The 27,211-nt window shown below is 62.8% G+C and overlaps 1 protein-coding gene across 4 annotated transcripts; it reads right to left on the bottom strand.

Moving 5' to 3' along the window:
• DOK7 (docking protein 7) lies at positions 1-27,211 on the bottom strand. Of its 4 annotated transcripts, none has more exons than XM_004772234.3 (10): positions 27,074-27,211; positions 26,957-27,002; positions 21,032-21,262; positions 19,907-20,107; positions 10,797-10,916; positions 9,331-9,450; positions 7,700-8,406; positions 3,529-3,571; positions 952-1,080; positions 1-616 (listed from the first exon to the last, which is right to left on the bottom strand). In XM_004772234.3, the coding sequence occupies exons 1-10, from the start codon at positions 27,125-27,127 to the stop codon at positions 480-482; spliced, it is 1,788 nt and encodes a 595-aa protein (XP_004772291.2). In that variant the 5' UTR covers positions 27,128-27,211; the 3' UTR covers positions 1-479. The 4 variants fall into 4 exon arrangements, with proteins under 4 accessions (XP_004772291.2, XP_012901307.1, XP_044931105.1 ...); XM_013045853.2 differs by having other exon boundaries at positions 27,098-27,207; XM_045075170.1 differs by lacking the exon at positions 10,797-10,916.

Raw genomic sequence — 27,211 nt, 5'->3', positions numbered from 1 at the left:
TTCAGGAAAATAATGTGCATGTTAAAAATAGAACGTTAACAATTTTTAACTATTTACAGGTCAAACAATAATGGGTCCTAAGAAGCAACACAGTCCAGTAAACGCATGTGCGGGCCGTACCAGCAGCCTGACCGGGCTGAAGGGGGACAGTCCCGCTACCCCCAGGGCTCATGGATGGCACAGTCCCCAGGCCCAAGGCAGCAGTGACCCGGGTGTGGGACAGAGGGAGGCAGCTACAGGACGCTTGGCAGGGATGGGGCCTGGTCTGGCCCTGCTGTGGTTAGGGGCTGTGTGTTCCCAACGGCAGTCCTGGCCTCAGTCTGGAGGCCACGACATCCAGGGAAGGGGAGGGCGCTTTGCATCCCAGAGCTGTGCGTGCTGCTCTCCGGTCCCCTCAGGGCCCCCTGGTGCTCTGGGCTGTGGGCAGCCACAGCGAGGCCAGCTGGCTGAGCTGCCCCGTCCCGGCGGGGGCGCTGTCCTCACCTTGGGGTCCCCTTCCTTCTCTGGTCCAGCTCTGGCAGCCTCTCCTCCCGGGTCTGTGCGTGCTGGGCCCCTGCCCTGTGGGCCGCCTCAGTGGCCACAATGTCAATCTGCGCGTAGCGGGATGCACCAGCCCCTGAAAGTAGCCCAGATGAGCTGGTTGGCCGGCCCCCGCACCCCCGCACAGCCCCCGCCAGCGCCCCCCCGCACCCCCGCACAGCCCCCGCCAGCGCCCCCCCGCACCCCCGCACAGCCCCCGCCAGCGCCCCCCCGCCCTCCCCGCAGAGGCCTTGGCCTGGAAGAGGGGATGGGACCCAGGACTGGAGCTTGGTAGGGGTGTTGCTGAGCTGGGAGGAAGGTGGGGCCACACCCTCAGGGACACAGCTCAGTAAGAATCTGGACCGGTGGGGGTCCTGGAAGGAGGAGTCCCTCTCCACTGCCAAGGCCTGCATCCCCAACATGGGGACCCACCTCGGATCCCGGCGCTGGCCCCCTGGAGCTCCAGGCCCAGGTACTGAAGCTGCGCTTTGGGGGAGGGGCTGACGGGGACGTTCACATAGGGGGGCGCCTCGCTGCTTGGTCTCTCGGACCCTGGGGCTCCTGTGGGGGGAAGTCAGTGAGTCTCCGGGGGCAGAGAGCTCCATGCCCACCCCCTCCGGCACCCTATCCATGGCCCCCGGCTCTCAGGTTCTGCTGGCCAAGCCCTGCCCTTTCTGAGTTCCTGAGCTTCCCTTCACCAGGAGCTTCTAGAAGGGGGTACTCCTCTCCTGGCATAGTGGTCAGATCACGGCTGAGCTGCTCCCGTGGATGCCCTGTGGCCTGCTGCAGTCCAGTGAACACACAGCTCTCACTTCAGCCCCTGCCGCCCGTCCTCAACACTGATGGCTGTCCCCCCGTATCACCACTCACCCACCCCCTGGCTCCAGGCTTCAGGGACCCTCTCTGGATAAGTGAGCCTCCACAGAAAGCCCCCCCCCCGCGCAGGTCCATACCTCCATCCACAGGGACACCTCCTCCAGGATGGCCTCGGGCACATCCCCAATTTCCTAGTAGCAAATGTCATTCTGCCATCCCTGAGTGGCCTGCTCACAGGTCGACAGAGCCAAGGCCAGGGCTGGGGACTTCAGTGGGCAGCCACCATCTCGCACAGTGCCCTGTCCCCTCACACGACACCTACTGCCCCAAGGTGCCCTCTGAAGGTCCACACCTGCTTGGGTGCCTGTCACCCTCGTGCCCTTTAGCTGCTCTAGCAAGGCCAGGGGTGGGAGGCACAGGACTTCGGGCTTGCTCCCAGCAGGGACGGGAAGGCCACAGAGGCCCTGAGCTAAGGGAGGAACAGACACCGGCCCACAGAGCCACATGGGGCCCGGCCATGTAGGTGCCCCCACCTGACTCCATGAACCAAAGCAAGTCACAAGATTCCTGTCCCCTCCCTGCCTGGTGGCCCTGAGCGACAACCCCCACCTCCTTGCAATGCATGGTCCCTGCACGATGGGACCCCCTCAGGAGGCCATGCTGACTTTACTGGTATAAAATATGGAACATGGATGCCCGAGGCCCCCCAGATGCAAGGGGAGGCCTGCACGTCCCAGAGACTCAGAGCCAGGACTGTTCCCAGATGAGGAGGACCCACAGCGCTCCAGCTTGCCCCCAACAGTGTGGGACTCTCTCTCGATTGGCCTGGAGGGGACCCTGGCACACAGAGGGGCAGGTGCAGACCCTCTTCCCAAGAGGTGAAGCACTCAGGAGAGCACCTAGACCAGTGAGGCCAGGGAAGACCCGGGCAGGCTGCCTGGAGAAGGAGGCGTGTGCCAAGGGATAGAAGACAAGATGGAATAGTGGGTGAGAGTAGAGACCTGGGTGGAACTCTGCAGGGGCTGAAACGGGGTCTGAGGGGAGACCAGGAAGGAAGCCAGGCCTCTGCACAGAAGCCTCTCAAAGCTGAGGAGGGGGCCTTGGCCCCAAAGTCACGTGGACACGTCCCCAAGACGTAGCAGCTAGTTTTAGGTTGGACCCACGTCTTGCCCAGTCCACAGTTGTCAGTTGGAAGGGAGGAGGAGGCAGGAGAGGGGCAGAGGGTTCTGGATGGCCCAATGCCTGGCACTGCCCTTGGCCACACAGGAAAGCTGCTCTGTCCCACCAGGCTTGGGCCCCACATCCCCCAGCCCCTGACCTCAGTAGGAAGGGCTGTATCCCCCAGCAGGTCCTGATGCCCCACCCCCACATGTCAAGGTCAAAGACATCCCCAGGACCCTACGGGGAGGCAGGTGGACAGCAGGAGGACGTGTCCAGGACCATCTGGGATTGAGTGTCAGAGAATAGCATTGTCAGGGGTGGTCCTCGGGGCCCTATCCCAACCCAGGGAACCCCAAGGCCAGTTGGTATGGGCCATTCCTGTGGACCCTGCTTGCCACCAGCCCTGCCCACCCACTCCTGCCCCCAAAGGTCCACTCAGAGTCAGCCTGCAGGGTCTGGCCCCAACAGGTGTCAGATCTCTAAAGAAAGATGGAGAATCTGAGCTCCTTAGGACACCCCCATCCCCAGCCCAGAGGCTCCACCAAGAAGATAAGGCACAGAGCTGACCCCTGACCTCCAGCTCCCCACCGCCACCGCACCTTCCAGACCTTCCCCTGGTGACAGCAAGCTTCTGCCCAGCCCTCACCTTCTAACTGGGCCTTGGAGACCCCAAGCCTTCCCCTCACTCCCTGCCCATCACAGGGACCCCTCACCCCAAGGACATGGCTTCCTCCTGAAGGCTGAGGTTCCAAGGCAGCCCCACCGTAACCACTCCATCCACATACCCCTCTGGGCAAGCTGGCCACACTTGTCCTCCACTCCCTGCCTGGGCCTGCCCCACTCTGGCAGGGGCTGCGCACTTCCCCCCTCACTGCCCGTGTCACCCTCTGTCCACTGCCTCCCACTGTCCCCTAGCACCTGCCGGCTTGAGTGGTAGAGAGCTTCCCACTGGGCCGTGAAGGCAGCCACTACGTCCCCCTACTTCCTTTGTCCCAAGGCCCCAGTGGAGTTGGTCCTAGAGCTGAGACCTACCTGAATGCATCATCAGAAGGCGAGGAGGTGAGGCCACTGCTCCCTAGACCAAAGAGAACATGCATCAGTCTGTCCATTCGGCTCCCGCTCCCCCCGCTCCAGCTTGACGACCAGGATGCTGGCCCAGGTGTGACCAGATCACTGGGGGCCCAACCACCTCATCTCCCAGGTGCCTCTTACCCACATATCCCAGGACTCCAGCTGGCCCACCAGCCCTGACCCCTGCTTGCCCCATTCTGGGGAGAGGGCTTGGCAGCTCTAGCCCCTGGCCTCTGTCTGCAGTTGCATGGCAGGGGGTGTGGCCCCCAGGAGCACAGAGGCTGAAGAAGGAACTCCTGGGGCCCCACAACCCCTCCCCCAGCAGCGCCCATGGAGGGGCCCACAGAGGCCAGAGGGACCAGATGAGTCCCCTGAACTCAGAACAGCCTCTTGGTGGTACCTGATGACACATGTGGAGGGATGAGCAGGAGGGAGGGGTCCTGGTGGCCTCAGGGCTGAGGGCAGGGTCTGACCAGGGGGAGGGACAGTGGCCCATGGCTGGCATGGTCACTGAGCTTGGGCCTCACCTCCCAAAGCCCTCGAGGGATGGGCCCAGGGCAAGTGAGGGGAGAGGACCCGGCATCCGCCCTCAGTGTGGGGATCGCAGCCCAGTGGTAGCACCTCGCGGGGAACTGGGAACTGGGCTGGGGCTGGAGGAACCCCAAGCCTGCTCCGGGGAACCTAGCTGGATGCCACAGACTTGAGTCAGAGCACCCCAACCCTGGCCCTAGGGCCAGGCTCAAGGGACACTGGGCACGCTGAGCCGGTCTCACCGTCACCTAGTGCTAAGGAGCCCTTGTGAGGGCCTGGGACTTCGGCAGTGGGTGTCTGACCTCTGACCCTGTGTCAGGAGGCCAGTGCCCACCAGGAGCCACAGATCCATTCCTCACCACCTGCGCCCCCCCCCCAGACTGCATCTGCTTCTGGGGGCCAGTCCTGCAGGCACAGCCCCAAACCCAGCACTGAGCACCAGTGGGATTCAGATCTACCCTAGGCCCTTGCTGGGGGCCAGGACCCCTGACCCCCAGTTCTGGGGAAGTGGGTTGCACATGCTCTGGGGGGATGAGGAGAGAGGACTCCCAGCACGGGTCTGCCCATTCCACCCAGCCCCACCAGGCAAGGCCCCTGGGCCCCAGACCCCATTCCCAGGGCTATGCTGGAGTGCAGGGGCAGCTGTGGAGGGCCGGGCCCTCCTCCCTCCTCCAGAGTCACTCCATCCCACAAGATGCCTTGGCCACCAACGCCCCCAGAGGGCCATGCCAGTCAGTGGCCATTCCTGTGGCTCCTTCCCTCCTCTGGCTGAGGACTTCACGCGATAGCCCAACCCCGACCAGCCCAGTGGCACCGCCACACCTCCAGCCAAGACCAGCTCCAGCTGTGCCTGAGTCCCAGGCAGGCCACAGCCCGCCCCCACTGCCTCACCCCCAGACGGACTTTCCCTGAAGAGCCAGGGGTCCACCTCAGTTGAGGAGACGGAGTCCACAGCCAGGATGCCCACCAGGGGCAGGGGTCCACAGGATGCCCGGCACTGGCCAGCAACCCCCCCTGCTTCTTATGGTGGGGAGAGGGCAAAGCAGACTCTGGGGCCTCAGCAGGCTCTGGTCGAAGACGCCTGCCACCCTCCCAGGCTGTCTGAGGCCGGGAACCCCTGTGAGTGCAGCAGGACTGAGCCCAGACAACAAGGGACCCCAGCAGCAGCAGCAGCCACCCCCGCCCCCATCTCGTGGCCCTGGCAGCTCACAGTCTTATTTCCTTGGCAGCCAGACTGGCTGGAGTGCCTCGGGGCGGAGGTGACAAGAGCGAGTCTGGTGACGGCTCCTGTGAATAGACATCTACCGCCTGCATGCCTCTGCCACCTCGTTAGACCCTCTCTGTGTGCCCAGAGAGATAGGGACTGCTGTCCCCATCTAAGCAGGAGGAAACGGAGGCTCAAAGAGGTGTAGTAACTTGTCCAAGGCCACCCAGCTGGCAGGGCGGGTGCGGCTCAGCCCCCGAAGCCTGGCTTTCCTCACACTGCAGGGCACAAGAACCCCACTCAAGAGCTCCCAACTCTGGGGGCAGTGCAGAGCTGGCTCCTCCAGCAGGGTGATGGACAAGGGTGAAAATGGGTGGGACAGGGCGGGGCGTGGCCCCTGGGATGTGCAGGAAACGTGAGGTGGGAGCTCTGCCACCCAAAGGGGGGAGATGGGAGGGCGTGGGGGCTCCAGGCTCAGAGCAGGATGCCCCCTGGTGTCACTTGGACAAAGGGAGCCCCCTGCCTGAGTCCAAGTGACCATCAGGGACCTCGCCGTGGTCCACTGAACAGGGGGACATGCCACACACAGTGCACGCACGAGGTAGAGCACACATGTGCACAGGCACACACACGCCACATGTGCACAGGCACACACGCATGCATTCATGCACACCAACACCACATGTGCGATGCACACACGCCGCATACAAACACATGCATGTGCACAGATGCACATTCCTGTGCATGCATCACATGCGCACACATTCCACATCAGACCTGCACCTGAACACCGTGCGCGCACATATATGCAAATGTATGTAGCCTGTGTACACACTACAGACACATGCACACACGTTGCACACTCTGTGCACAGCACACATACATGCAAATGAATGCTCACACGTGCACACATCACACGTGAGTGCACACGCATCACACACACAGGCCCTGTCGGTCGCCAGGCGCTGCCTCTCCTTTCTCAGGCCTCCAGGGCACTCTGGCTGAAAGCAGCCTACCCAGGAGAGGCCCCAGGCTGCCCCCAAAACCCACAGGCTGGAGGCCTAGGCCCCCAGATTTCAGAGACAGTCAAAGGCCCCACTGAGAGGGCTTGGGTGGGAGGGGGAGGGGCTGGCAAATGGAAAAGGACAAGACGGTAAGAAAAGAACAGTTTATTTCCAGTCTAAGAATGTATTACAAACAGTGTCAGGTTTTTAAAAACGTCAGAGAGCAACAAAGGTCTTCAGCCGACAGTAAAGGTACAAAGCCAAATCTTTACAGATGAGCGGCTTGCCCCCCAGCCAGGGGCTGAAGGCAGACAGTGCAGGACGGCGCTGCCCGCGTCCAGAACTGCATAGGCACGAAGCCGCGGAACCAAGGGACAAAACCAGGCCAGGCAGCTGCACCCCATGCAGACAGATCATGGAGGGTGCAGAAGCTGCTGCACCCCTGGGTCGCCCACATGCCCTCCAAATGCACATGAATGGGCCCTGGGAACCCTGGCCTCCTCTGGTCCCCACCATGAGCCTCAGCCAGGAGGGTGGGCGGGGGAGTGAGCTGCGGGTCCCGGAGCCTTCGTGGGGCTTCCTGGCAAGCTGACACCGTGGGCTGGCCACTGCAAGGACATCACCACTTTGCTCCCTGCTCGGCGGGGGCTGCAGCCAGGCCCTCCCCGCCTGCCCCTGGCCCGGAAGCCTGCAGGTGTGAGAACAGGCTGGTGGGTGAGCCATGACAGTCCGCATGCCAGGAGACCCAGATCCGACAAGTCCCTGCAACCCCTGAGCCTCAGTTTCCTCCCCTGTAAGATGGGCCCCTGTGGTGCTGCTTCCTAGAGGACACATGGGGCAGACAGGCAAATCTCGTCCTGCATGCCTTGTGCCACACGTCCCATGCAGCACGCCTATGCACAACAGAGGGCACGGATCCAAGAGGTCAAGCACGGCCGACCCCTGGGTAGGCAGTGAACAGGACAGGGAGGCGGCCATGGCCAGTGAGGGGCCTCCCAACCCCACTCACTCCCAGGGTGTGGCACAAGTCGGCCAGGACACAGTGCTGCCTGTGTCTCCAGCACCTGCTCCTCGCACGAGCTTTGGGATGCCAGGAGCGCCCAGCCGGCGCCAACCGGAGCGTCCCACTTTCCAGAACGCATTTGCAGCTGCAGGCCACTGGGCCTCTCCAAGTCCCGGGAGCCCTCTCTGCAGGCTCCACTCCCCAGAGGGCAGGCTCTGGGGGTGTCACCCCTTCCTCCAGGCCCTCCCCACCGTGCCGCCACCATGCCCACAGTCTCAGGCTTCACGACAACACAAAGGGTACCGCCTCCCCTTCACTCTGCCAGGAGGGACAGAACGCAGCCCCCGCAGCAGCGGGCCTGGGCTGCGGCTCTCAGGGAGGGGAGTTTACCTTGAGTCCTCCACAGACCGGACAGGTGGAAAAGAAAGCCGGAGGGTGCCCAGCATGGGGGCTGCCTGCTTCCCAGCCCTCGCCAGGGGCCTCACAGCCCGGGGCCTCCGTTGCTTGTCCCCGCCGCCTCGTGCCCAGCCAGCCGGAGGGACACCCCGTGGACATCTGGCCCCCCGAGTCCCCAGCCCCAGGGTCGTCGGGGCCACCCTGCGCGGCCGGGCTCTGGTCCCTGGGGGCCTGGCGCAGGCTGCGCGGCGTGTCATAATGGTGCCGCTGGGCCGTAGGCACTTGGTACTCAGCTGTCCCTGGCGGGCAGGCGCACAGGCTGGGCTCGGGCACCCCAGCCACTGGCGGCAGGCTGAGCAAGGAGCCAAACTCGTCCCCCGTGCGCCACACATCCAGGCTGCTGCCGGCACAGGACGAGAAGCTGCCTGAGTAGGAGGAGTGGCTGCCTGTGGCTATGCCACTGTCCGAGGAGCTCTGGCGGCCAACTTCCTGCAGCTGCCGGGGCCGCAGTGGCTTAGGGGGCTGCCTGGAGATGCCTGGCGCAGCCTCTCCAGACACCTGGGCAGCCGCCAGCCCCGGGCCCTCCTGCGACGTGCTGGCCGAGGACAGGGATGGCTCTGGCCATGCTGTGAGTCGGCTGCCGGCACTGATGTCTGAGTGGCTGGCCTCCGAGGATGAGCTGGACAGGCTGCGGTCATCCCCTGAGACAGAGTGCAGGGAGGTTGGGGGTGTGGGTGCTGCTCTGGGGGCCAGGAGCAAGTTCGGGGGGGAGCTGGGGGTGACATCAGCCAAGGGCCCACCCTGCCCCCTACCCAAGCTTCCCCACTGCCTGGAGGCTGGTGCACAAGCTGGCAGCAGGAGTTCCAGCTCCTTGTGGAATACCAGTCCTTCACACCTCCAGCCCCCTTGGGAATCCATGCTCTCCCTCCAGCCTCCTTGGCCACTGCCCTCTAGGAACCAGATGTGTGCCCCCGGAAGGTTGGGGCTTGATGCAAATCGAGGCTCCCTGTTCTAGGGGCAGGCCACTGTGCTCCCAGTGCACCCCCGGAGACTGGCAGCAGTCAGAGAGGACAGACAGGCCCCACAGGGCAGCTCCCCAGCCCCATCCCCAGCCAGGTCCCTCACATGGCCACAGCCCCTTCTATCTGTTTTGCAGCAAATTGGGAGTCTCAGGCTGCCAAGAAGGGGCCTGTCAGCTGGGCATGAACAGTAAAGCTCGACCACAAGAGGCTGTGGCCGGATTCAGGCATGGGCAGCAAGAATTCACATGAGCCCTCTGCGCTGTCTAGAAGCACTGTGCCTCCGGTCAGGGCCAAGGCCTGCGCTCCGTGTTTCTGACATCACCCGTGAGGAGAGGAGCAGACGAATGAGTGAGGGGAGTGCGGAATGAGAGAGCCGGGGTAGGCAATGAATGAAGGTGTGAGTGAGCTGGGAGGACGAATGAGCAGAAGGAGAATGAGTGAGCAAAGGCCAAGGAATGAATGAGTGAGGAGAGGGGAGAACGAACGAATGAGTAGATAAAGGGAACGAATGCGCAAAAGCACAGGAGCCCAGGCCTTCCCCGTGGCGACAGCCCCGCCCCTTCCGCGGCCCCGCCCCTGCCCGCTCCAGCCCAGGCCGCCTACCTCCGCTGCCCGGCCTGACCCCGTGGGAGAGGAGGCTGAGTCGCTTCTCCAGCTTCAGGGCTTCCAGGGCCTCCTGGGCTACGCGCTCCTCAGCGGTGGCGGGTCCCCCGGGGCTCGGGTCTGCGGCAAAGAGGACAGTCAGCAGAGACGTGGCCTCAGTTCCCGACCCCGGACCCCCGGCCTCAGAGTCCCGCACCTCCGGGGCCACACGTGTGCTGAGCGTGCTTCAAGGCCACTGCAGGGCCACGGGGGACCCCCCAGGAGTCCCAGCTCCTCCCCATGCCTGCACCCCAGACACAGGACACCAATCTCAGGGCGCCTGCCCCCTCCAGGCCCCTCGGCCACGGCCACCAGCCCATGTCCTGTGCCCCAAAGCCGGCAGGTGAGGTCCAGGGTGGGGACGTGGGCGTGTCCTCCTGACCACTTCCCCTCCGGCAGTAGACCGGGCAGCGAGACGCCGGCGCTGGACGAATGCCCTGAGCTTTTGTCCACATCTGCAAAGTGAGGGTGCAGAGAGAGTGCACCCCGACCGTGGTGGGACCAAGACGGGAGTGCAAGGGGCTGTGCTCAGGGCAGGGCAGACCTCGGAACTCTCCCTTCTCCCCTCCCAACCCTCTGCGTAGGGTGGCCTGCCTCTCCTGCCCTTGGTGTCCACGCGGATCCGACTGAGCAGGGGGTGAACGCAAGATCCCAGAAGGCCTGGAGCATGACCGTAACCCAGTGGAGGCCACATCTCAGGATGAGCTCAGAGCCTAGACGCAATGCCAGCCAGGCCTGTCCACACCTGTCCACACAACTGGTCTCACGGTCCCGCCCACACCCGGCTGTCTACGCCCCGCTTGTGTCTGCAAGGCAGGAGGGCGCCAGCAGAGGGCGCCGCCATACTGTCTCGCAGAGCCCAGACCGCAGGCTCTGGTCGTGGTAGCCTCCTCCTCCCCAGCCTGTCCCAGGGCCGTGTGGGGGGAGGGGAACCTGGCTGGTTGCTCCCCTCTGTCCTCCCCAGGTGGCCTGAATGGCCCACACTGTGATGCCCATGCAAGGAGGCCACAGATGTGAGCTCATTGACCGCGTGGCCACAGGCCATGGTCTCTCCCACCTGGACAAGGTGACAAGCGATCCCAGGTACCACCCACCCCGTGGGCCTCGGTCAAAGGAGGTGATGAGAATCAGCCTTTGTCCCCCCAGGCCTGTCCCCGAGGGGAGGGCAGACCTTCCTCCAGTGGGAGAAAGGGGCCGGGACCTCAGGGGTCTAGCCCTGCTTGCAGCAGCCCCACATGCCTGGGCTAGCCTGGCCCTCCGGCATCCAGCTCCATCCTGGCCCAGGGCTCCTGGAGAACGTGCCCCAGCCACACCTTGGGAAGGGGGTAGGTAAGAGCAGGCGAGCTCAGGGCAACCTCACTCCCACCCGCCGGTGAGACCCCACCCATCCTTGAGACCCCACCCGCCAGTCATGCTCCCACACACACCTGGGAGGACCGGCCGCAGCCCAAAGGGCCCCTTGGTTGGGGAGATGCCACGGACAATGCAGTCGAACAGGAAGCTGATCTGTTCACCCTCGGCAGAGGACAGGAAGAACACTCCGGCCCCTACAGAGGGAAGACAGACCCTGGTGTCGCCTGGCCCCACACGGGTGGGTCGGGACCCCTGCAGGATGGGCCACCGAGGACACCAGGATGCAGAAGGCGGGGACCACACACACAGGAGTGGGGGTGGCGGGGAGTGTGCCCTGGGCACCCGATGAGCCCCCACCCGGCCCTCGTAAGCCCCACTCCGTCCTCCAGGCCCACACATCTTGTCCGGGCAGCCAGGGCGCACGCCTGGCCACCCCGGGCCTGTGTGCCCCAGCCCAGCTGTGGCCACCATGCTGCGTTCCAGGACAGTGCCGGGAGAGCGCATCCCATCCTTCTGGTCCCGAGTCCTGGGTCCACCGGCCAGGACGGAGCGCTGGGGGTGCCCCGGGAGGACATAGCCACAGGAAGATGCCTGTGAGGGTGTCCTGGCTTATCAGAGGGGCAAGGGACAGGCTGCCCTAGAGTGGGGGTCACATGCCAGAAAGCAGTCGGGGGACCCTGACCTCAAGAGGTGCCCCCTGACCTCAATAGCTGCCCCCCAACCTGGTCTCCTGACCCGGGGCTGCTCTGAGGGTCAGAGTCTGCGTGAGGTGGGCCTGCCCCACACACGAGGCAGCCGGCTCTGCCATGGTCAGCGATACACCATGCCCTCTGCACGGACCTCCTCCTGGGTGTGTTTTCAGGGAGGACCCAGGCCCACGTGTGCCTGGGTGGAGGTCGAGGTCCTGCCCACGGGGGCCCCAGCCAGCAGAGGGCAGGCCGCGTGAGTCAGCACAGCCCGGCTGCGGCCCCGCCAGCGTGAATGAAATCCCTCACTACCCGCCCAGTGAATGGGGACACCAAGCCACATGGGACTGGACACGCAGCTGCTGTCACCACACAAGAATCCCTCTGCGCCCTGCCCTCCACCCGTCGCCCAAAGAAAGGCATGTTTGTTCCGGAAGGCCAGGTCCCAGAGCGCCCCTGCAGGCGGACAGCAGAGGGAAGGGGAGCGTTTCCCAGTTAAAACTTGGCTGCCGGCCACGGTCACCACCAGTCTTCCCGGGATCCTGGGACTCAGGCCAGCCCCCTACACGAGGCAATGCCCCCCACCAAGGATTGGGGCGTTCCAGCTCCCTCTGCTTGCTGGAGCTCCATTGTTTCAAAGCCCCCCCGAAAGCAGGTGACAAGCCCACTTAGAGATGAGTACACTGAGGCCCGGAGAGGGCCAAGAGGGACTCCAGCCTGGCCAGCGGGCCATCTGGAAACATCCAGGCACCAAAGAGCTTCCAGCCAGATGGATGGGCCTCCGAGCCGCGGCTTGTCCCCTGTGAGCTGTGCCTGGGCCCGGGCTGAAGGGCAGTCGAGGAGAAAGCCGGCCCACAGCGTCCCGCCCGGCTGCTGCCCCACCCCAAGGAGGGGGCCGGCCTGCCAGCTCGCGCAAAGGGCCGGGCCTCTAATCCCAAGATGGTCAGCTGCCAGAGGCCACGGCACAACCAGTCCCCCGACTATAAAAAACCACATTACTAAGGGAGGGGAGCCGACGGCATTCCACCAGGCGTCTGCTGAGCGTCACGCTTCCCAAGACGCAGCCGGCGAGGCCTGGGGCCATGGCGGCCGCCCCCACACACGCCAGTGAGCTGACCACAGAGGTTCCCTGGGGACGGCACATGGCTCTGAGGGCTGGGCTGCCTGAGCCTCGAGGGAAGGCCTCCGGGACACATAGCCCGTTGATTGCTGGCTGGCCTCTGTGGGCTCCACTCCCCCAGCCTAGGCCCTGGGGACCCCGGGAGCTCCCGAAGTACACCAGCCCACCTGAGCCTTCCCCCAAGGAGGCGGCCATCCATCAACACCCCTTGGCCACCTGTAATGTTCCTTCACTTATTGAGCCTTTGCTCACCTGACGTCACTGTTGCTGACCCCTGAGCCCTGATCATCCCCTCCGTGCTGCTTGGAGGGAGCCCCTCCTCTAGGTCACACCCTGTGGTCCTCTGCTTGGCTTCTGCCCTCATCTGCATGCTGTCCTGGCGTCCAGGCCCCACGTTGTATACGTGAGGACCACTTCAGAAACATTAGGACCCCAGTGTCTCACCCAGGGCCAGCTGCTCAGGGGACGCCCAGCACTCAGTATGGTGGAAAGAGGGAAGCCAGAGGAGTGGACCTTCCCCCAAGAAAATGTTCCTGGCACTTGGGTATGCTTTGCCATGCAGTCACTGTGATGACAGCCCCTGCAGCTCCCCCCATCCCTGTCCATGAAGCCCCAGCCCCAGGCAGCGTCCATGCCTGAGGCCATCCTGCGCCTCCCAGCCAGGCCACCCACCGATGCCACAGCCTGAATGATCCGTCCGCCCCATGGAGCAGAGATCCCTGACCCACAGAGTCACAGTAAAGACACAACTGCCCAGGTGATCACTGACACAGGCAAACAGGATGGGGAGGAGAGAGACTGTGCTGAGCGGGAAGCCAGCACCTGCTGGGTTCTTGGGGGCCACCGGCAAACCTCACGGGCTTTATAAGTGCAGTCAGTTCCTAGGACAATATCTCCAACGTGAAGGATGTCACATCACACGGAAGGAGTCACGACCCCGAGAAAGAAACACTCTTCCAATCAAACATGGGATGTGCCAAGTTCTGTGGGCGGCAGTTAGTCCAGATAACCCCCAGGGCCCTGAGTTCTGCATGAGTTTGGTGTCCCAGCTCCATGGAGACCAAGAGCACACGGTAAAGTCCCGTTGGGGAGAAAGTGCCTGGAAGCATCTGGAGGACTTCCGTGCGGAGAAGCTTCTAGAAAACTCTGCCCGGGCAGCACCAACCTGCCTTGTGTTAGACTTCTGTTCAGAATGCAGCTGACCGGGACCCTCTGATATCATTTTGCACAGGGCTCCCTAACAGAGGCAAACATCTGCTGAGCAGAATTTCATTTCTCTCTCCCCTTATTTTGAGAGACAGGACCAAAGTTCAAAGAAACACATTCATTCAAAATCAAGTTTTTTATCTCCTCTGATGGTCTTACCCTCCAGGAAGACTGATTGAAAACAAAACCACAGAACACAAGAGGTGTTGGCGGGAATGTGGGGAAACCGGACCCCAGTGCGCTGTGGGAGGGTTGGTGTGGAAAATAGTGTGGAGGGTCCTCAAAACATCAAAGGCAGACCCAGCAAGCCCCCGTCCCGTGTGTGCCCAAAGGAACTGAGAACAGGCACCGAGCAGAGGCCTGCGCCCCCAACAACCACAGTAGCAACCACAGATGGAGGGACAGATAAACGAAGTGGTCCATCTATCTGCCCAGTGCAACGGAGCTCAGCCTCGAGCAAGAAGGACATCCTGACACCTGCTACCGCACGGATGAGCCTGAGGGACGCTGTGCTCCATGCAATGAGCCAGTCATGAAGACACAGGGACCATGCGATCCCACTTCCGCGAGCCCCATACAGGAGTCAGATCCAGACACAAAAAGTAGATGGTGGGTGTCGGGGTCTGGGGAGGGGACAGACGGGTTAGTGTACACGGGGGACAGAGTGTCAGCCAGCCTAGACAGGGCAGCGGGGCAGCTGCATGACACTGAGCGCACTTAATGTAATGCCTCTTGACCGCAGTTAACATGGTAAATTCTGCGTGTGTCTATTTTGCCACAGTGAATGCAAAGTAAGTAATTCTTGTGTCCTCTCGCAGGCACCGTGGCACAATGCAGCCCACCCTGGGCAGGGTGTAGGAATGCTGCTGGAGGGGAGCTCCATCCCTGAGGAGAGGATGCTCCTCCTCTCCTGCTCCCTGAAGCCCACTCCTCAGTGAGTCACCTTCCTCTCAGGTAGCCGTGCCGCCATCACCCGATGGGCACACTGGGCACCTGGGCGCTCCCTGCTCAGGCAAGAGGCTCCTCAGGGCAGACCCACAATCTTACATTTCTCTGCCTCTCCTCAAGGGCCAGCTGACAGTCTTGAGTGGGACTCTGTGTCCAAGGACCGAACATCTTGTGTTTGGCGATGGGGGAGGAGGCTGCCCCCCACAGGAAGCCACACTGCCTGTCCCCAAGGGCCAGGAGACACAGTGCCTTCCCCTTGGGCCTTTTTGCCCAGAAGGAAACAGGGTAGAGTGAAGCCCTCCCAGGGGAGAAGCCCAGGGCATCGTCTTGGACACTCAGGGACTCCAGGACCAGCCTGGGACGCCAACCCCTAATGAGGTCCAAGGGGCCAACAGATTCCAGGCCTACTCCCAACCCCAATGTGAGAAATTCCCAGCAGAGGGGTGCGATTGATCACAAACCATCTGTAATGTACCTGGTGGTCTGGACCCAGAGAGCAGACTGCATCTCCTCTTAGAAACCTGGAACCGTCCCTGTCAAATGACCCCAAACATAAGCGTCCCTTAACGTGCAGCTGAGGGGAAGGGAACCGCTGCCAAGCCTTTGCACGGGCTGGATGCCTCCCTGCGGGCAAAGCACAGCAGCAGGCCTGGTCAGGGCAGGGGCTCCACCCTCCTGGGACCCTTGCCCCAGCAAGCACTCCTCCTTCGCCAGCCCACCCGGGGGCTAGCAGTCCCTTTCTCCCCATTTCAACCACCCCGTAAACATTCCTGAAGTTCCCAGTGACCTCCCACCCAAACATGCCACTGACTCGGCCTCAGACCACCTCCAGAGCTTTCTCACAGCCCCCTGCAGGCCCCCCACCTCAATCCCATCTGAAGCCTAGGGCCAAAGTCATCGCCCTACACAGACATGTGGGTGGCATGCTCCCGCTCAAGGCCTTTCGATGGCTCCCTGTGACTCCAACCAGGCTTTCCGTAACCTGAGCCTTCCATCTGCCGCCCCCCACCCCTAGCGGGGTTCCTGCACACACTGTGAAGGTCACCTGTCCATGCTGGACACACACTGCTGTGCTCAGGGCTTCAGCCAGCTCCATCCAGATCGCCCAGGGTGCGGACCACAACGTCCACCCGCCAGCAGACTTAGCAGAGCTGGACAATGCAAGTGTTCAAAGCACACAGCAAGAGAGTTCCTCCTGGCTAACTCACTTGAATAGTCATTTACAACTAAACTGAGGAGCACCTGGAGGGCTCAGTCAGTGACACGTCTGCCTTCGGCTCAGATCACGATCCCGGGGTCCTGGGATTGAGCTCCATGTCAGGCTCCCTGCTCAGCGGAAGCCTGCTTCTCCCTCCCCCTCTGCCCTTCCCCCTGCTTGTGTGTCCACTCTCTAGCTCTCTCTCAATAAATAAAATCTTTAAAAAAAAAATTGAATTTCAATAAAACATTAAAAGGTACATTCTTTTTTTTTTTTATAAGATTTTATTTATTTGACAGACAGAGATCACAAGTAGGCACAGGTAGAGAGGCAGGTAGAGGGAGAGGAGGAACCAGACTCCCTGCCAAGCAGAGAGCCCGATGTGGGGCTCGATCCCAGGACCCTGGGATCATGACCTGAGCTGAAGGCAGAGGCTTTAACCCACTGAGCCACCCAGATGCCCCTAAAAGATACATTCTTTAAAAAAAAAAAAAAAAAAAAAAAGAGGTCACTTAGAAATGCCCATCATGCTCCAAGAGGCTGAAGCCATGGATAGTGCCCCGAAGAGCCGGGCACAGTGAGTGGGGGAGGGTCCAGCATGCAGGATGTCTGGGCTGAGGGGGGGTGCATTTCTGAGAGTGACTAATCACGATGCACCTCTCCCACAGGCTCAAGGACCTTTCTGGCCCCTGCTTATGTCCTCAGCATCCAAGGACCCTGATCACTTGTAAATACAGCTGGCTTATGTGGATGTGGAAATGCCCTTGAAATGCCCTTGACAGGACAATCCGTTAATGCAAGGGACAGAGACCTCCTCCAGGCCCCCTCCAAAAAACTTCCATTCACCCTTAGGCTCAGCTCGCACAACCCTCCCCATGGCCTGCCCTCCCTGGGCTCTGGGCAGGCCCCCCTTGTCGCATCCTCTGTTCCTGCCTCAAAGCCCTAACCATATACACTGGGCTGCCACCAACCCAGAGACAGAGAATCAAGTCCACCCTGGGAGACCCTGGACTCCCAGCTAACAAGCCCACTCCCATCTGACTCTGAACGGGCCACCGTCCACATGGAGGCCACAAAGAGGAAATGCCCACTCGGGAGGGACCCAGAACCACACGACAACCCCACATACCTGGCCCCGCCCAGAGAGCCCAGAGAGGCCACGGCCAAACAATTCTGGTTATACCCCACCCTGACGCCCAAACCTGTCAGAGCCCGGAGCCCTCTGCCTCCTGACACTCGGGGTGGGCAAAGGGGGCCAGGGACCGTTTCCTGCTCTCTGAAGAATCATCTGTGCTCAAGCACCACACGGTGTGGTTCTGGGGGCCTAGGGGTTGGGCTGAGACTGTAGGCCCCAGTGTAGGCTAATTTCTTGGGCCCCAGACTGGCCAGGCCCTTCCAACGATTCCAACCCAGCTCTCCATCCTCCAGATCAAACACTCCCAGGGCCACAGGCCCATCAGGATCCAAATTCTAAAACCTTCACAGTCAAGGTGACCCATGTTGTTGACTGAACAGTGTGGTCCCCAAAGGACAGGTCACACTCCAAACCTGGGACTGTGACCTTCCCTGAAACAATGGTCTTTTACCAACTGAAATGAGACGTGATCCTGGGTTATCGCCTGGTCCTAAATCCCACAACTGGTGTCCCACAGAGAAGATACAGGAGATGGCTGTTTGACAGCAGAGAGACTGGAGTGGGCGGCCACAAGGCCATGGCTGCCAGGGGCCACCAGGGGCTAGAAGAGGCAGGAGAAGCCCCCCGGCAGCCCCCTTACCCACCTTGACTGTGGATGTGACTGTGAAGGAATCCATTTTCCTTGTTCTGAGGCCCCAGTCTGTGGTCACTGGCTACAGCAGCCCCAAGACTCTGACATCCCTGCAGGGAGACCCTGGTGCTGGATGGCAGCGGTCTGACCACATGGGCAGGGGCACGGCCGCCCCACGTGACGGCTTCTGACCAAGCATATGCAGGCAGAGCCCTGGCAAACTTGTCTCTGAACAATGGAGCCCTGCAGAACCAACCCCACAGGTATTCTTCTTGGTCGGCTGCCCACCCCCCCCCCCCCGAGAGCTCGGAGCCGCAGGGGCTACTGAATCCCAGGTCAGCGTCCTGTCAGGGTGCCGGCTCGCCAGGGAGCAGCCCCAGGAAGGCCCCACGGGGGCTCCCTCTGGGCTCCCAGCAGCCGTGGAGGTCACAGCGACCCTCACAGCAGCCACACCGAATCCCCACCATCATTCACAGGCAGGGAGGGCCCCCACATGCCAAGGCAGAATTTTCTGACACCCTATTACATCACGCCCAGCAAATCTGAGGGTCTCCGGGGCAAGGGGTCCCCTGACTGGCCTCCCTGGGCGCACACGTCAGCACTGCCCCTGGGCAGTCTGCACCCCACTCTCCCTCCTCCAGGGCCCCCACGTGGATGGGATCTGGTGGAGGGAGGGCTGCCCCGGACCCACTGCCCAGTGGCCCAGTTCCAACCACCCACAAGGTTGGGTGCCCTTCTCCTCCTCTGCTCTGGACCCCAGAGTGCTAACCCCACCGAATATACCAGAATTTGGGGCCCTGAGGGCACATCTGGCAGGAGGGGGGCTCTGGCTGGTGTCTCACCACACATACCCCCGGGGAAGCTGTGCTCAGAACTCAGACACCCTAGGGCCTGGTTCACCCACCCCACAGCTGGAGACCACAGCCCCACAAACCCCCTGCACCTCACTACCCCACCCCCGCGGTCTGCCTTTGCATCATCAGACATTTCCCCTCCCACAAGCCCAGGACCCAACCCATCAAAAAATTCAGATGTCTCACTGCCTTGAGCAGGAGGCTCACCTGCATATGACTTAGGTCCTTGGAGGCAGGGCCCCACAGGCTGCCCCCCAGGGCTGGCTCCCATGGCAGGACCCACTGGCATGCGGTCCCCGTCTGCCTGTCCCCCCTGCCCACTCTTTGCAGAAGGAGGGACCCAGCCAGCCAGCACGAACACGGTCCCTCCAACACCGTCCCACTGCTGGGGAGTTCTGGGCAGGACCCAAGTCCCAGAGTCCTGTGGACCCACCTGTGATAGGCCTCCCGCTGGGGAGAGACTGTCAGTTGGAGTATCAGTGTCCCTAGATGGAAGGGGCACAGGTGGGGAGAGATGGCCTGCTGCTCAGAGCCTCCAGGGCCCCCTCACACAAGGGAGGGGGCTGTGAGCCCATCTGGAAGGGGTCCCAGATAAAGGTGTATAGCTCCCACCCAAACCCCTCCAACCCAACACCCTGACTGAGGTCGTCCCGGGCATGGGACAGGTCACTGGGAGGCCACTGGGCTGCAATGCCAGCCCTGGGCAGCCAGCATCGGTGGGCCTGGGCTCCTCCAGCCAGAGGGCAGGGGGCTCCTGCCCCCAATGCCACACACATAGCCATACTTGGCAAGCAATGGGCATCCCCACAGGGGCCGAGCTCCCCGTGGGAGAAGGACCAGGCTCTGCTACTCCCGCCGGCTCCCGCCCACTCCAGCCCACAGGCACACTTTGGGAACACATTCCTCACCAGGGCACCACCGTGGACTCCAGCGTGGGGGGCCTGGCCCTCAGCCTCACCTGCACCTCAGGGCACCTGTCCTCCCCCCATGCCCCTGCTGTTGGGGCTCAAGGACCACGGGAGCTGGTGTGGCCACGAGGAATCCTCACTCCAAAAATGTGTTCTCGGCATGTCCTCAATGGACATGCTCATTCATTTCCCCTTTTTCTCTTTTCATTAAGTCCAAACATAAACGCCCCGGGGCTCCGTGACCAGACCCAGGGCCAGGCATTGCGATGGGCCAGCCTGGCTCCAGGGAGCTGGGTGCCCCTCCTCCTACCCTCAGCAGCCAGGGCCAGACAGGGGCCGCCAGGGTCTGGCCCCGGCTGAGCACCAGGTCTGGAGACACAGAACCCTCGCCTGCCATGTCCCCAGGATGCCAGCAAGATGCACGCAGCTGGGGACGAGGAGGGTTCGGGGGGAGGCGCACGGCTCCAAGTCGGAGGTTTCAGGGCCCCACGTACTTACAGTACCCACACCTGGTCCCGCCTTCAAAGATGAATCCGTTGGGCACAGCCCCGTAGCGCCGGAGGTCGGACAGCTTCCACTGGCCCATGACCGCTGGGGGGACGTCCCTGGCCAGCACGAGAACATCATTGCAGAGGTGAAGGGTGGCGGGGCCGCTCTCCAGCTTGGTGCCCGGCGCCACCGCCACATGAAACCTATGCACTGGGGGCAGGGGAGGAGCAAGAGGGCGTCACCGCTAGCAGAGGCCCAGCTGCCCCTCACCCCAGCCCAGCCAGTGCCCTCCCGCTCCTAGACACAGTCCTGGTCCAGAGGCCACCCTCCCTGTCCCAATAAGGCTGACTTGACCCCAGCAAGCCCCGGGCAGCCCCTGGCTCAGGCCCCAAACACGCAGTGGCTGAGGCCAGAGATATTATAATGATTTTTTATTAAAACTAATTAAAATTAATGCACAAGTCCGTGATGAATGGGGTATCAAATGGCTAAATAAAGACAAGGCTGGTCAAGGTTGCAGGGGTGGGTCAGGAGGGCAGGGGAAGGCAGGGCAGGATCGCGGCAGGGTCAATGTCAGTGTTCTGCTCATCACAGGCTATGTTCGTTGATACTGAGGGTTTTAAAAACCGTGTTAAAGCGTCATTGATCTTGATGGCTGTGTTCCTTGGCATCTGCCATGAGGCCCCTCCTCCTCCCCCAGCTCACCAGGGGCCCCCCACCTCTGCACCCAGCCCAGCCACCCCTGCACCGGCCCTCCTTGACTCCCCCGCTCAGGCGCAGAAGGCACCACACCCCTGGTGGGCAATGCAGTGGGACGGGGTCTCTGTGGCCTCGCTCCCCCTGGTACGCTGGCTCCAGGCTTGGGGGGAGGGGCAGCCAAGGGGAGCATGAGGACAGTCACTGTGCTGGAATAGAGGCCCCTCGGGGGAAGGGCCGTGTTCTAACTAACAGGATTGAGTCAGGGAGCTTGGACGACCCCGCGGCCCCTGCTGCTCCCCAAATCCCCTCCCAGACCGCAAGCCCAAGGCACAGACCCTGGCAAGGGAGGCACTCGGCACACTCGTCACGGCTCTGGCAGTCTGCGCGTGAGGGTCCCCGTCCTCGCCCCGTGTGTGTCGCCCCGGCCCCACTCACCCTCGCCCAGCGCGTAGCGGATGCGGGTGTCCCAGGCGCACATGGCCTCGCGGCTCTCGAAGCCCAGCATGACGGCCTGGGACAGGCAGAGGATGGCCAGCGTGTGGGCCAGGCCCTCGTAGGGCAGGCCGGGCTCCAGCCCACAGATGTCCTCCAGCGTCAGGCTGCTGCGCTCCCGGAGGCCCTTGGCTCGCTCCGCCTTGTCCTTGTAGACCAGCATCAGCAGGCAGTCTGCAGGAGCAGGGCAAGACATGTGGCACAGGCCATCAGCGGCACCGCCCCTGAGCCCCCATGCGCCCCTGCGTCCCCTGCAGAGGGAGAGTTTCAGGCTCGAGGTATGGCCCCCAGCAAGCCACACAGAGGCTCCAGGGCAATGTCTCACACGGTGTACCGGCCCCCAGGGCAGAGGCTGGCCCAGAACACTCCACAGCTGGGCCTGCCCCCCTGGCTCTGGCTCTGTGATGGAGATGCCCCAGAACTGTGTCACCAGAGGTCTGGGCACTGAGAGAGCCGTGAGAAGGGCCCGCCTACAGGACAGCGAGCCTCTGTGGGCTACAGGACGGCCAGCCTCAGGAGGGAGCACCAGGCAAGGCCGCCCGCGCATGCTGGGACACGGCGACCACCCTTGCTGCTCCCTCCCCCCAATAGGCTCTGGGATCCGGCACAGCGGGTCGTCTGTGTAGAAGTCGGTGCCTTGTCTATCTGCCATCCCCAGCCATTCTCCCTCCCAGCAGCCCTGAAGGTGGGTTCTTGCTGGCAGGCCATCGTCTGCTCAAGCACAAGGGACAGCATAGAACCATCTGTCAGATGGGTGAGACTGTCACCTCCTTTGTTCTAGGAGTCATGCTCCCAGGAATACAGCCACAAGCAGGGTCAGTGCAGCTTTCTGTAAAGAACCAGACGGGAACTGCTTCTGGCCTCATGGACCATGCAGCGTCTGGCCCAGAGACCTAACTGTGAAAGCAGCTAAAGTAGCATGTGAATGAACAGCTACGCTCCAATAAAACTGTATTGCAGAAACAAGCAGAGGGCCAGATTTGGCTAGGGATGGTACTTTGCAGAGTCTCAGCCTAGAGCGGAGTCTGCCACCACCACCACAGCACCCTCACGTGGTGAGAGCCGGCATCCGTCCCTGAGGCCCTCCTCACGCACCTGTTCCATCTGTTTGGATTCCGGCTTTGTCAGATCTCTGCAGCCCCAGGACACTAGCACATCCTCCAAGTCCCTGCTTGCAAACAGGCTGAAGGAGGCGGCTATGTCCCTCTCCCACCTTCTGCCCAGAGTTGGGGGTGGGGGAAGCTCACCCAGGTCACCGCCCGGTTTCGGCTAAAGCAGCTGGCATCCACCTCGCACTAAGAGCCCCCAAACCCCAGCAGCACAGGTGGGAAAGGGGTGGTGGGGAGGGGGCCAGGTTGGGCACAGCAAGTGTGGGGCCCCAGGGGGGCCCTGGGACTGCAGCTGCTCCCGTCCCCTCCCCTCCATGTCCCCTGGGGCAATAAATGGATCATGTTTTAAAAACCTCTTCCCTGGGAGTGCTCTTCACCACCAACCAGCTTCACCGACAGGCACCAGAAGGAAGTGAGTGCTCAGGTCCAGCCCGAAACAGAGCAGGGCCAGCCCAGGAGAGACCGCATCCACCCCTCCGGGACCACAGCACCCCTGCACACACACGGGCCAGCATGCTGAAGCCTGCCCCAGAGGGACAGCTCCACCGGACACCCTATGGCCTCACCCCTCACCAACAAGACTGGTCGCTTGGTGAGGGCTCCTGGTCGGCAGCTCAGGAAGGGCACCGGACACCCCTGCTCCAATGGCCCCTATTAGGCTCCCATCCATGTGGCTGTATGGGCCCAGCTCACGGCCAGAGGGCACCAGGGGGTGGCCAGGCTGCACTGCGGCCCAAGAGACAGGACACGGGGCCATCCACAGGGCCCACAGAGGGTCTGGGCCTGGGCAGCTGGAGGCCCGAGGCAGGGGAAAGAGGGGCTCGTGGTGATAAGGAGGTAAACCAAGGCAGCAACAACTGACAGGTACACACACATACACTCAGCAGCAAAGACATACACATGTGTGCTTACCCACATATCTGCACACATACACGCACACACCCCACCCCACTGCCGTGGCTGCTGAGCCCCTCCAAGGGCACGGGTGCCATGATGGGAGACTGGCTGACCCTGTCCCAATCACTCTACGACCACAGACTCAGGCTCAGTCTGCTTTACATCTGAGGAATGGACACTGCTCTGCCCAGGCCAGGTGCTAACAGCCCTAACCCCCAGCAAATGCCCTCCACCAGCAGGCACAGAGCCCCCCAGCAGGGAGCCTTGGGCCAGGATCCCCCTTGAGCCCACCCTGCCCTGCAGCAACTGTGCCCTGCTGTGATCGAGGGCAGTCCAGCGGGCTCCCATGAAGACCCCCTGCTGGGATCCCTCAGAGCCCCCATGCCTCCCGCTCTGAAGCCCCTTGCCCCATCATCCCCCTCGTGAGCAGCCAAGGGACCCGGGGGGCAGCCCAGACCCCCCAGAGCTGACTCCCAGGAGGGGAGATGGTCAAAGAGATGACAGGGGCTGTGGGGGCCTGAGTGCAGGGCTGAGACCCTCCCAAAGGACATAACGCAGAAAACTTCTAAGTGACGCCAGACGCCAGCACGCAGCCCCACCGGGAACAGTGCTGTGCTGGAGGCAACAGCCAGAGTGAAGGCTCAGGGGCAGGAACCCAAAGGGCTTGCGGGCAGGAGAGGGAGGGGAAGAGTGGCATGCGGTGCCAGGTCAGGGGCCTGGTGAGCCTGGGGCAGAGCAGAGGCTGGTCAGGCAAGAGGTGCTCTAGGCTGGGCCAGGCCCTGTGACCACCATGGCTACAGCCAGGCTGGGGGGCTGGGGTGGGGAGGACTTCCCAGCAGGGCAGATGTGGCAGAGGGATGAAAGTGCTGGCAACACAAGGACAGGGGGGGGGGGACCTATGTTCCTAGAGGAACCTAGTCCTGGGCTCCCCCCAGGTTCCTACTCCTGTGGTGCTCTCCACACAGGGCCTGCCTTTCCTACTGCTCCTGCACACATGGGAAGGCTCAGGAAAGGCTCCATGACTACCAAGGCCTAGAAGCCCAGATTGGCGGGGGGCGGGGCAGGGGCATGTGGGGAGGGGGCTACAGGGGCGGGGCTTGTGCCGGTTCCTCCAGGACACGTGAGCGCAGAGGCCCATCGGACACCGTGCACAAATGCAGGCGGCTGGACATGAGAGTGTGCAGATGTAAAAATAACCATGGGGTCATGAGCCCTCAAAGCCGCTAGCAGCCAGGGGCTGAGAGCCTGGGGGAGGGCAGGCTGGGGAGAGGCACACCTCCGGCCTCGGGCCTGGGGAGAGGCTGTAGCAGGATGGAGACAGAGATCCACACCCACGCGGATGGACGCAGCAGGAGCAGCAGCGGCTGGAGTCAGTCTTCCTGTCAGTGATCTTGGCACAGTGCCTTCAGCTGAGCCGCTAGAGCCCAAGGGGACTCTGCTGGGTAGGGGCAGCCTGGAGGCAGTGCTGGGGACAGGGGCTGCTAACCAGGCTGAAGCCGGGAGGCGTTACACAGCGCCAGCCCAGCCCTGTTCAGGATCTGACTCAGGAAGGAAACACGTTCACACTGTTCACGGGGACAGGTGTGTGGCTCACGAGGGCTGTGTGGCTCACGAGGTCAGGCCACCCCGAGAACACAGGCATCAGTGGGGGCACACAGGCCATGGGGGCTCAGCCCTCTGCCTGCTAGGCTGCCATCCACCCTCAGCAGGTGCCATGGCACGAGCCTGACGGAGACCGGTGTGGGTCACACAGTGCATGTGAGCAAAACCGAGATCTGAGCCTGGGGGCTCCAACCCCCAGCCCTGCCCCCCACACGTCCTCGAGGTCTCCATGAGGACAGAAAGGCTGGCCACTGCTCACACTCCATCCTCTGGCTCCCTGCCCAGTCTGGGACTGGGACGTCATGCCCATTCCCATGGGACACAGCCTCTCCCCACCACCACCACCTGGTGCCTGGCTCTCTTGGAATACGCCCTCCTTAGAGAGGCTGACAGCCGCATGGGGCCCATGCCAAGGCCCCGCTCCTGCACGACCCCTGGTGTTGGAGACCAGCTGGGCTCACAACCCCCACCAGGCTGCCTAAGAATGGCGAGGCGGGTCCTTGTGCCCCAGGACTGGGGGCGGGAGAGGCGGGGTGAGACTCTGGGTCTAGGGACGAGAGATGGTAGGTGGGCTCAGAGGGGCAGGAGCCTACCTTGCATTGGCCTCCATCCCTTCCACCACCCAGGTTCTCATGCAAGGACCTGCCTGGAGTGTCCTGCCTCGCTCTTGCAACAAACACCCTCAAACCGAGTCCTGGTTCCTCTGCTGGGGGCTTCCCCCCAGGTTCCTACTCCTACGGTGCTCTCTGCACAGGACCTGCCTTTCCTATTGCTCCTGCACACACAGGAAGGCTCAGGAAAGGCTCCATGACCACTGGGGCCTAGAGGTCCAGATTCTGGATCCCGGGGACACCTGCAAACTCCCCACAGTGCAGAAAGGCCCTCCCTCTGCGGGCAGGTGCTCCCGGGGTCCAGCAGGGAGCTCACCGGTCAGATAGCTCTCTCTGATACTGAGAGAAAATCCACCCCCCCCAGGGCTAAAGGGGGGACAAAGACTACCTCTGGGGCTACTCTTCAGTCCATCCCACCCCCAAACCTGCAGCCAGCCCTGCTTCCAGCCACAGCTGGTCCAAGGCTCCTCAGTGGTACTGGGGGCTGTGCCGCTGCCCCCTGCCCTCGCTCTGACCAGTGCCTCTGCAATTCCGCCTTCCAGGGTCCACTCAGTCTCCCCAGGCCCCACACCTTGTCAGTCAGCCCTGACCTTGGATACGGGCCTCTGGGGCACCAGGTGCAGGGTCTGGACAGGAAGAACTGGGTGGCTGAGCAAGCCATCCGGGGAGACAGGGGCCCCCTTGGAAGGGGAAGCTGAGGCCTGGGCACGCACCAAGTGTGTCCCCGGCCAAAAGTAGGCCCTTGGATGGCAACCGTGAGCAGGCACGGCCCAGGGAATGAGGGAACCTAGGAGAGAGAGCAGGGAGGGCGCCCCCCACCCAATCCTTCCTGGGAAATGACAGACACCTGGGCGCCCTGGAAGGTATTCTGGCAGCCCCACATGTGTGAGGCAGTAGGCAGTCACACGGCCAGCACCTCACACAGACCCAGGGGTGCCTGGGCCAATGCCAGGACACCTGTCTCCTGAAACAGCTGCAGGCCTGGAGCTCTGAGCCCCCCAAATGCAAGAGGATGTCTCGCTGAGGCCAAATGTTTCCGTCAGGGCTTGAGGGCTGGCCTCCTCCCACTTTGGGGGTGCTGACCCAACTGAGGGGGGCTGGGTAGTCTCAGTCACTCCCCCCACCCCCAACAACCTAGTCTTGCCTCTTCTCCCCAGCAGAAGCACCCCTGTTCTTACCTGGGGGCCCAGCCTCTGTTCTCACCACCCAAGGTGGGAAGGGCCCACTGGGTGGACGCTTCTGAAGGGTCCCCTCGGGATTCAGATTCAGGGGCACCACTCAATTCCCCCAGGCACACAGGGGTGGCACCTCCCCAGGGGTGCTCCCCCCGCCCGCAGGAGAAGGGGAGAGCACCCTCTGCCCTGGCGCTCCTGACCCCTGCGACCCGCCCCCCTTGCCCCGCGGGCCCCCACCGCCCAGCCCCAGCCCTGGCCGGCGGTCCCGGGAAGCTGGGGTACGGGAGGGTCCCGGCAGGAGCAGGCCCCAAGGCGGCGCGCTCTGCTCTCCGGTTACCGCCCGGCCGGCGCCGCCGGCTATTTCGGGCGAGCTGGCCGCGCTCCGGGCGGACTAGGCTCTAGAGGCCGGGGTGCCTGCCGCCCTCCGCCCGCCGCCCGCCGCCAGCCCGTGCCCCGCGCCCCGCGCCCGCTCACCTGCCACCGGCGACGGCTTGCGCAGCACCAGCCACCTAGTCTTCCACTGCGGGGACAGAGGGAGCGTAAGCGGCCGCCGCGCCCCGCGCCCGCCCCGCGCCCGCCGCGCGCCCCGACCTTCTTGCCGTCCCGCAGCTTGACCTGGCCCTCCACCAGCGCCGCCTCGGTCATCTTCTGTCATGGTTCCCGTCGCGCCCGCCGCGCCTCTCCCCGCCGCCCCGCGGCCGCGCAGCCCAGGGTCACTTTCAAAATAGC

This window comes from Mustela putorius, unplaced genomic scaffold, assembly GCF_011764305.1.
Source record: "Mustela putorius furo isolate JIRA1106 unplaced genomic scaffold, ASM1176430v1.1 tig00000083_pilon_pilon_pilon, whole genome shotgun sequence".
Lineage (NCBI taxonomy): Eukaryota > Metazoa > Chordata > Mammalia > Carnivora > Mustelidae > Mustela > Mustela putorius.
The sequence above is the reverse complement of the archived record's forward strand: the minus strand, read 5'-3'. Positions and strand labels throughout refer to the sequence as shown.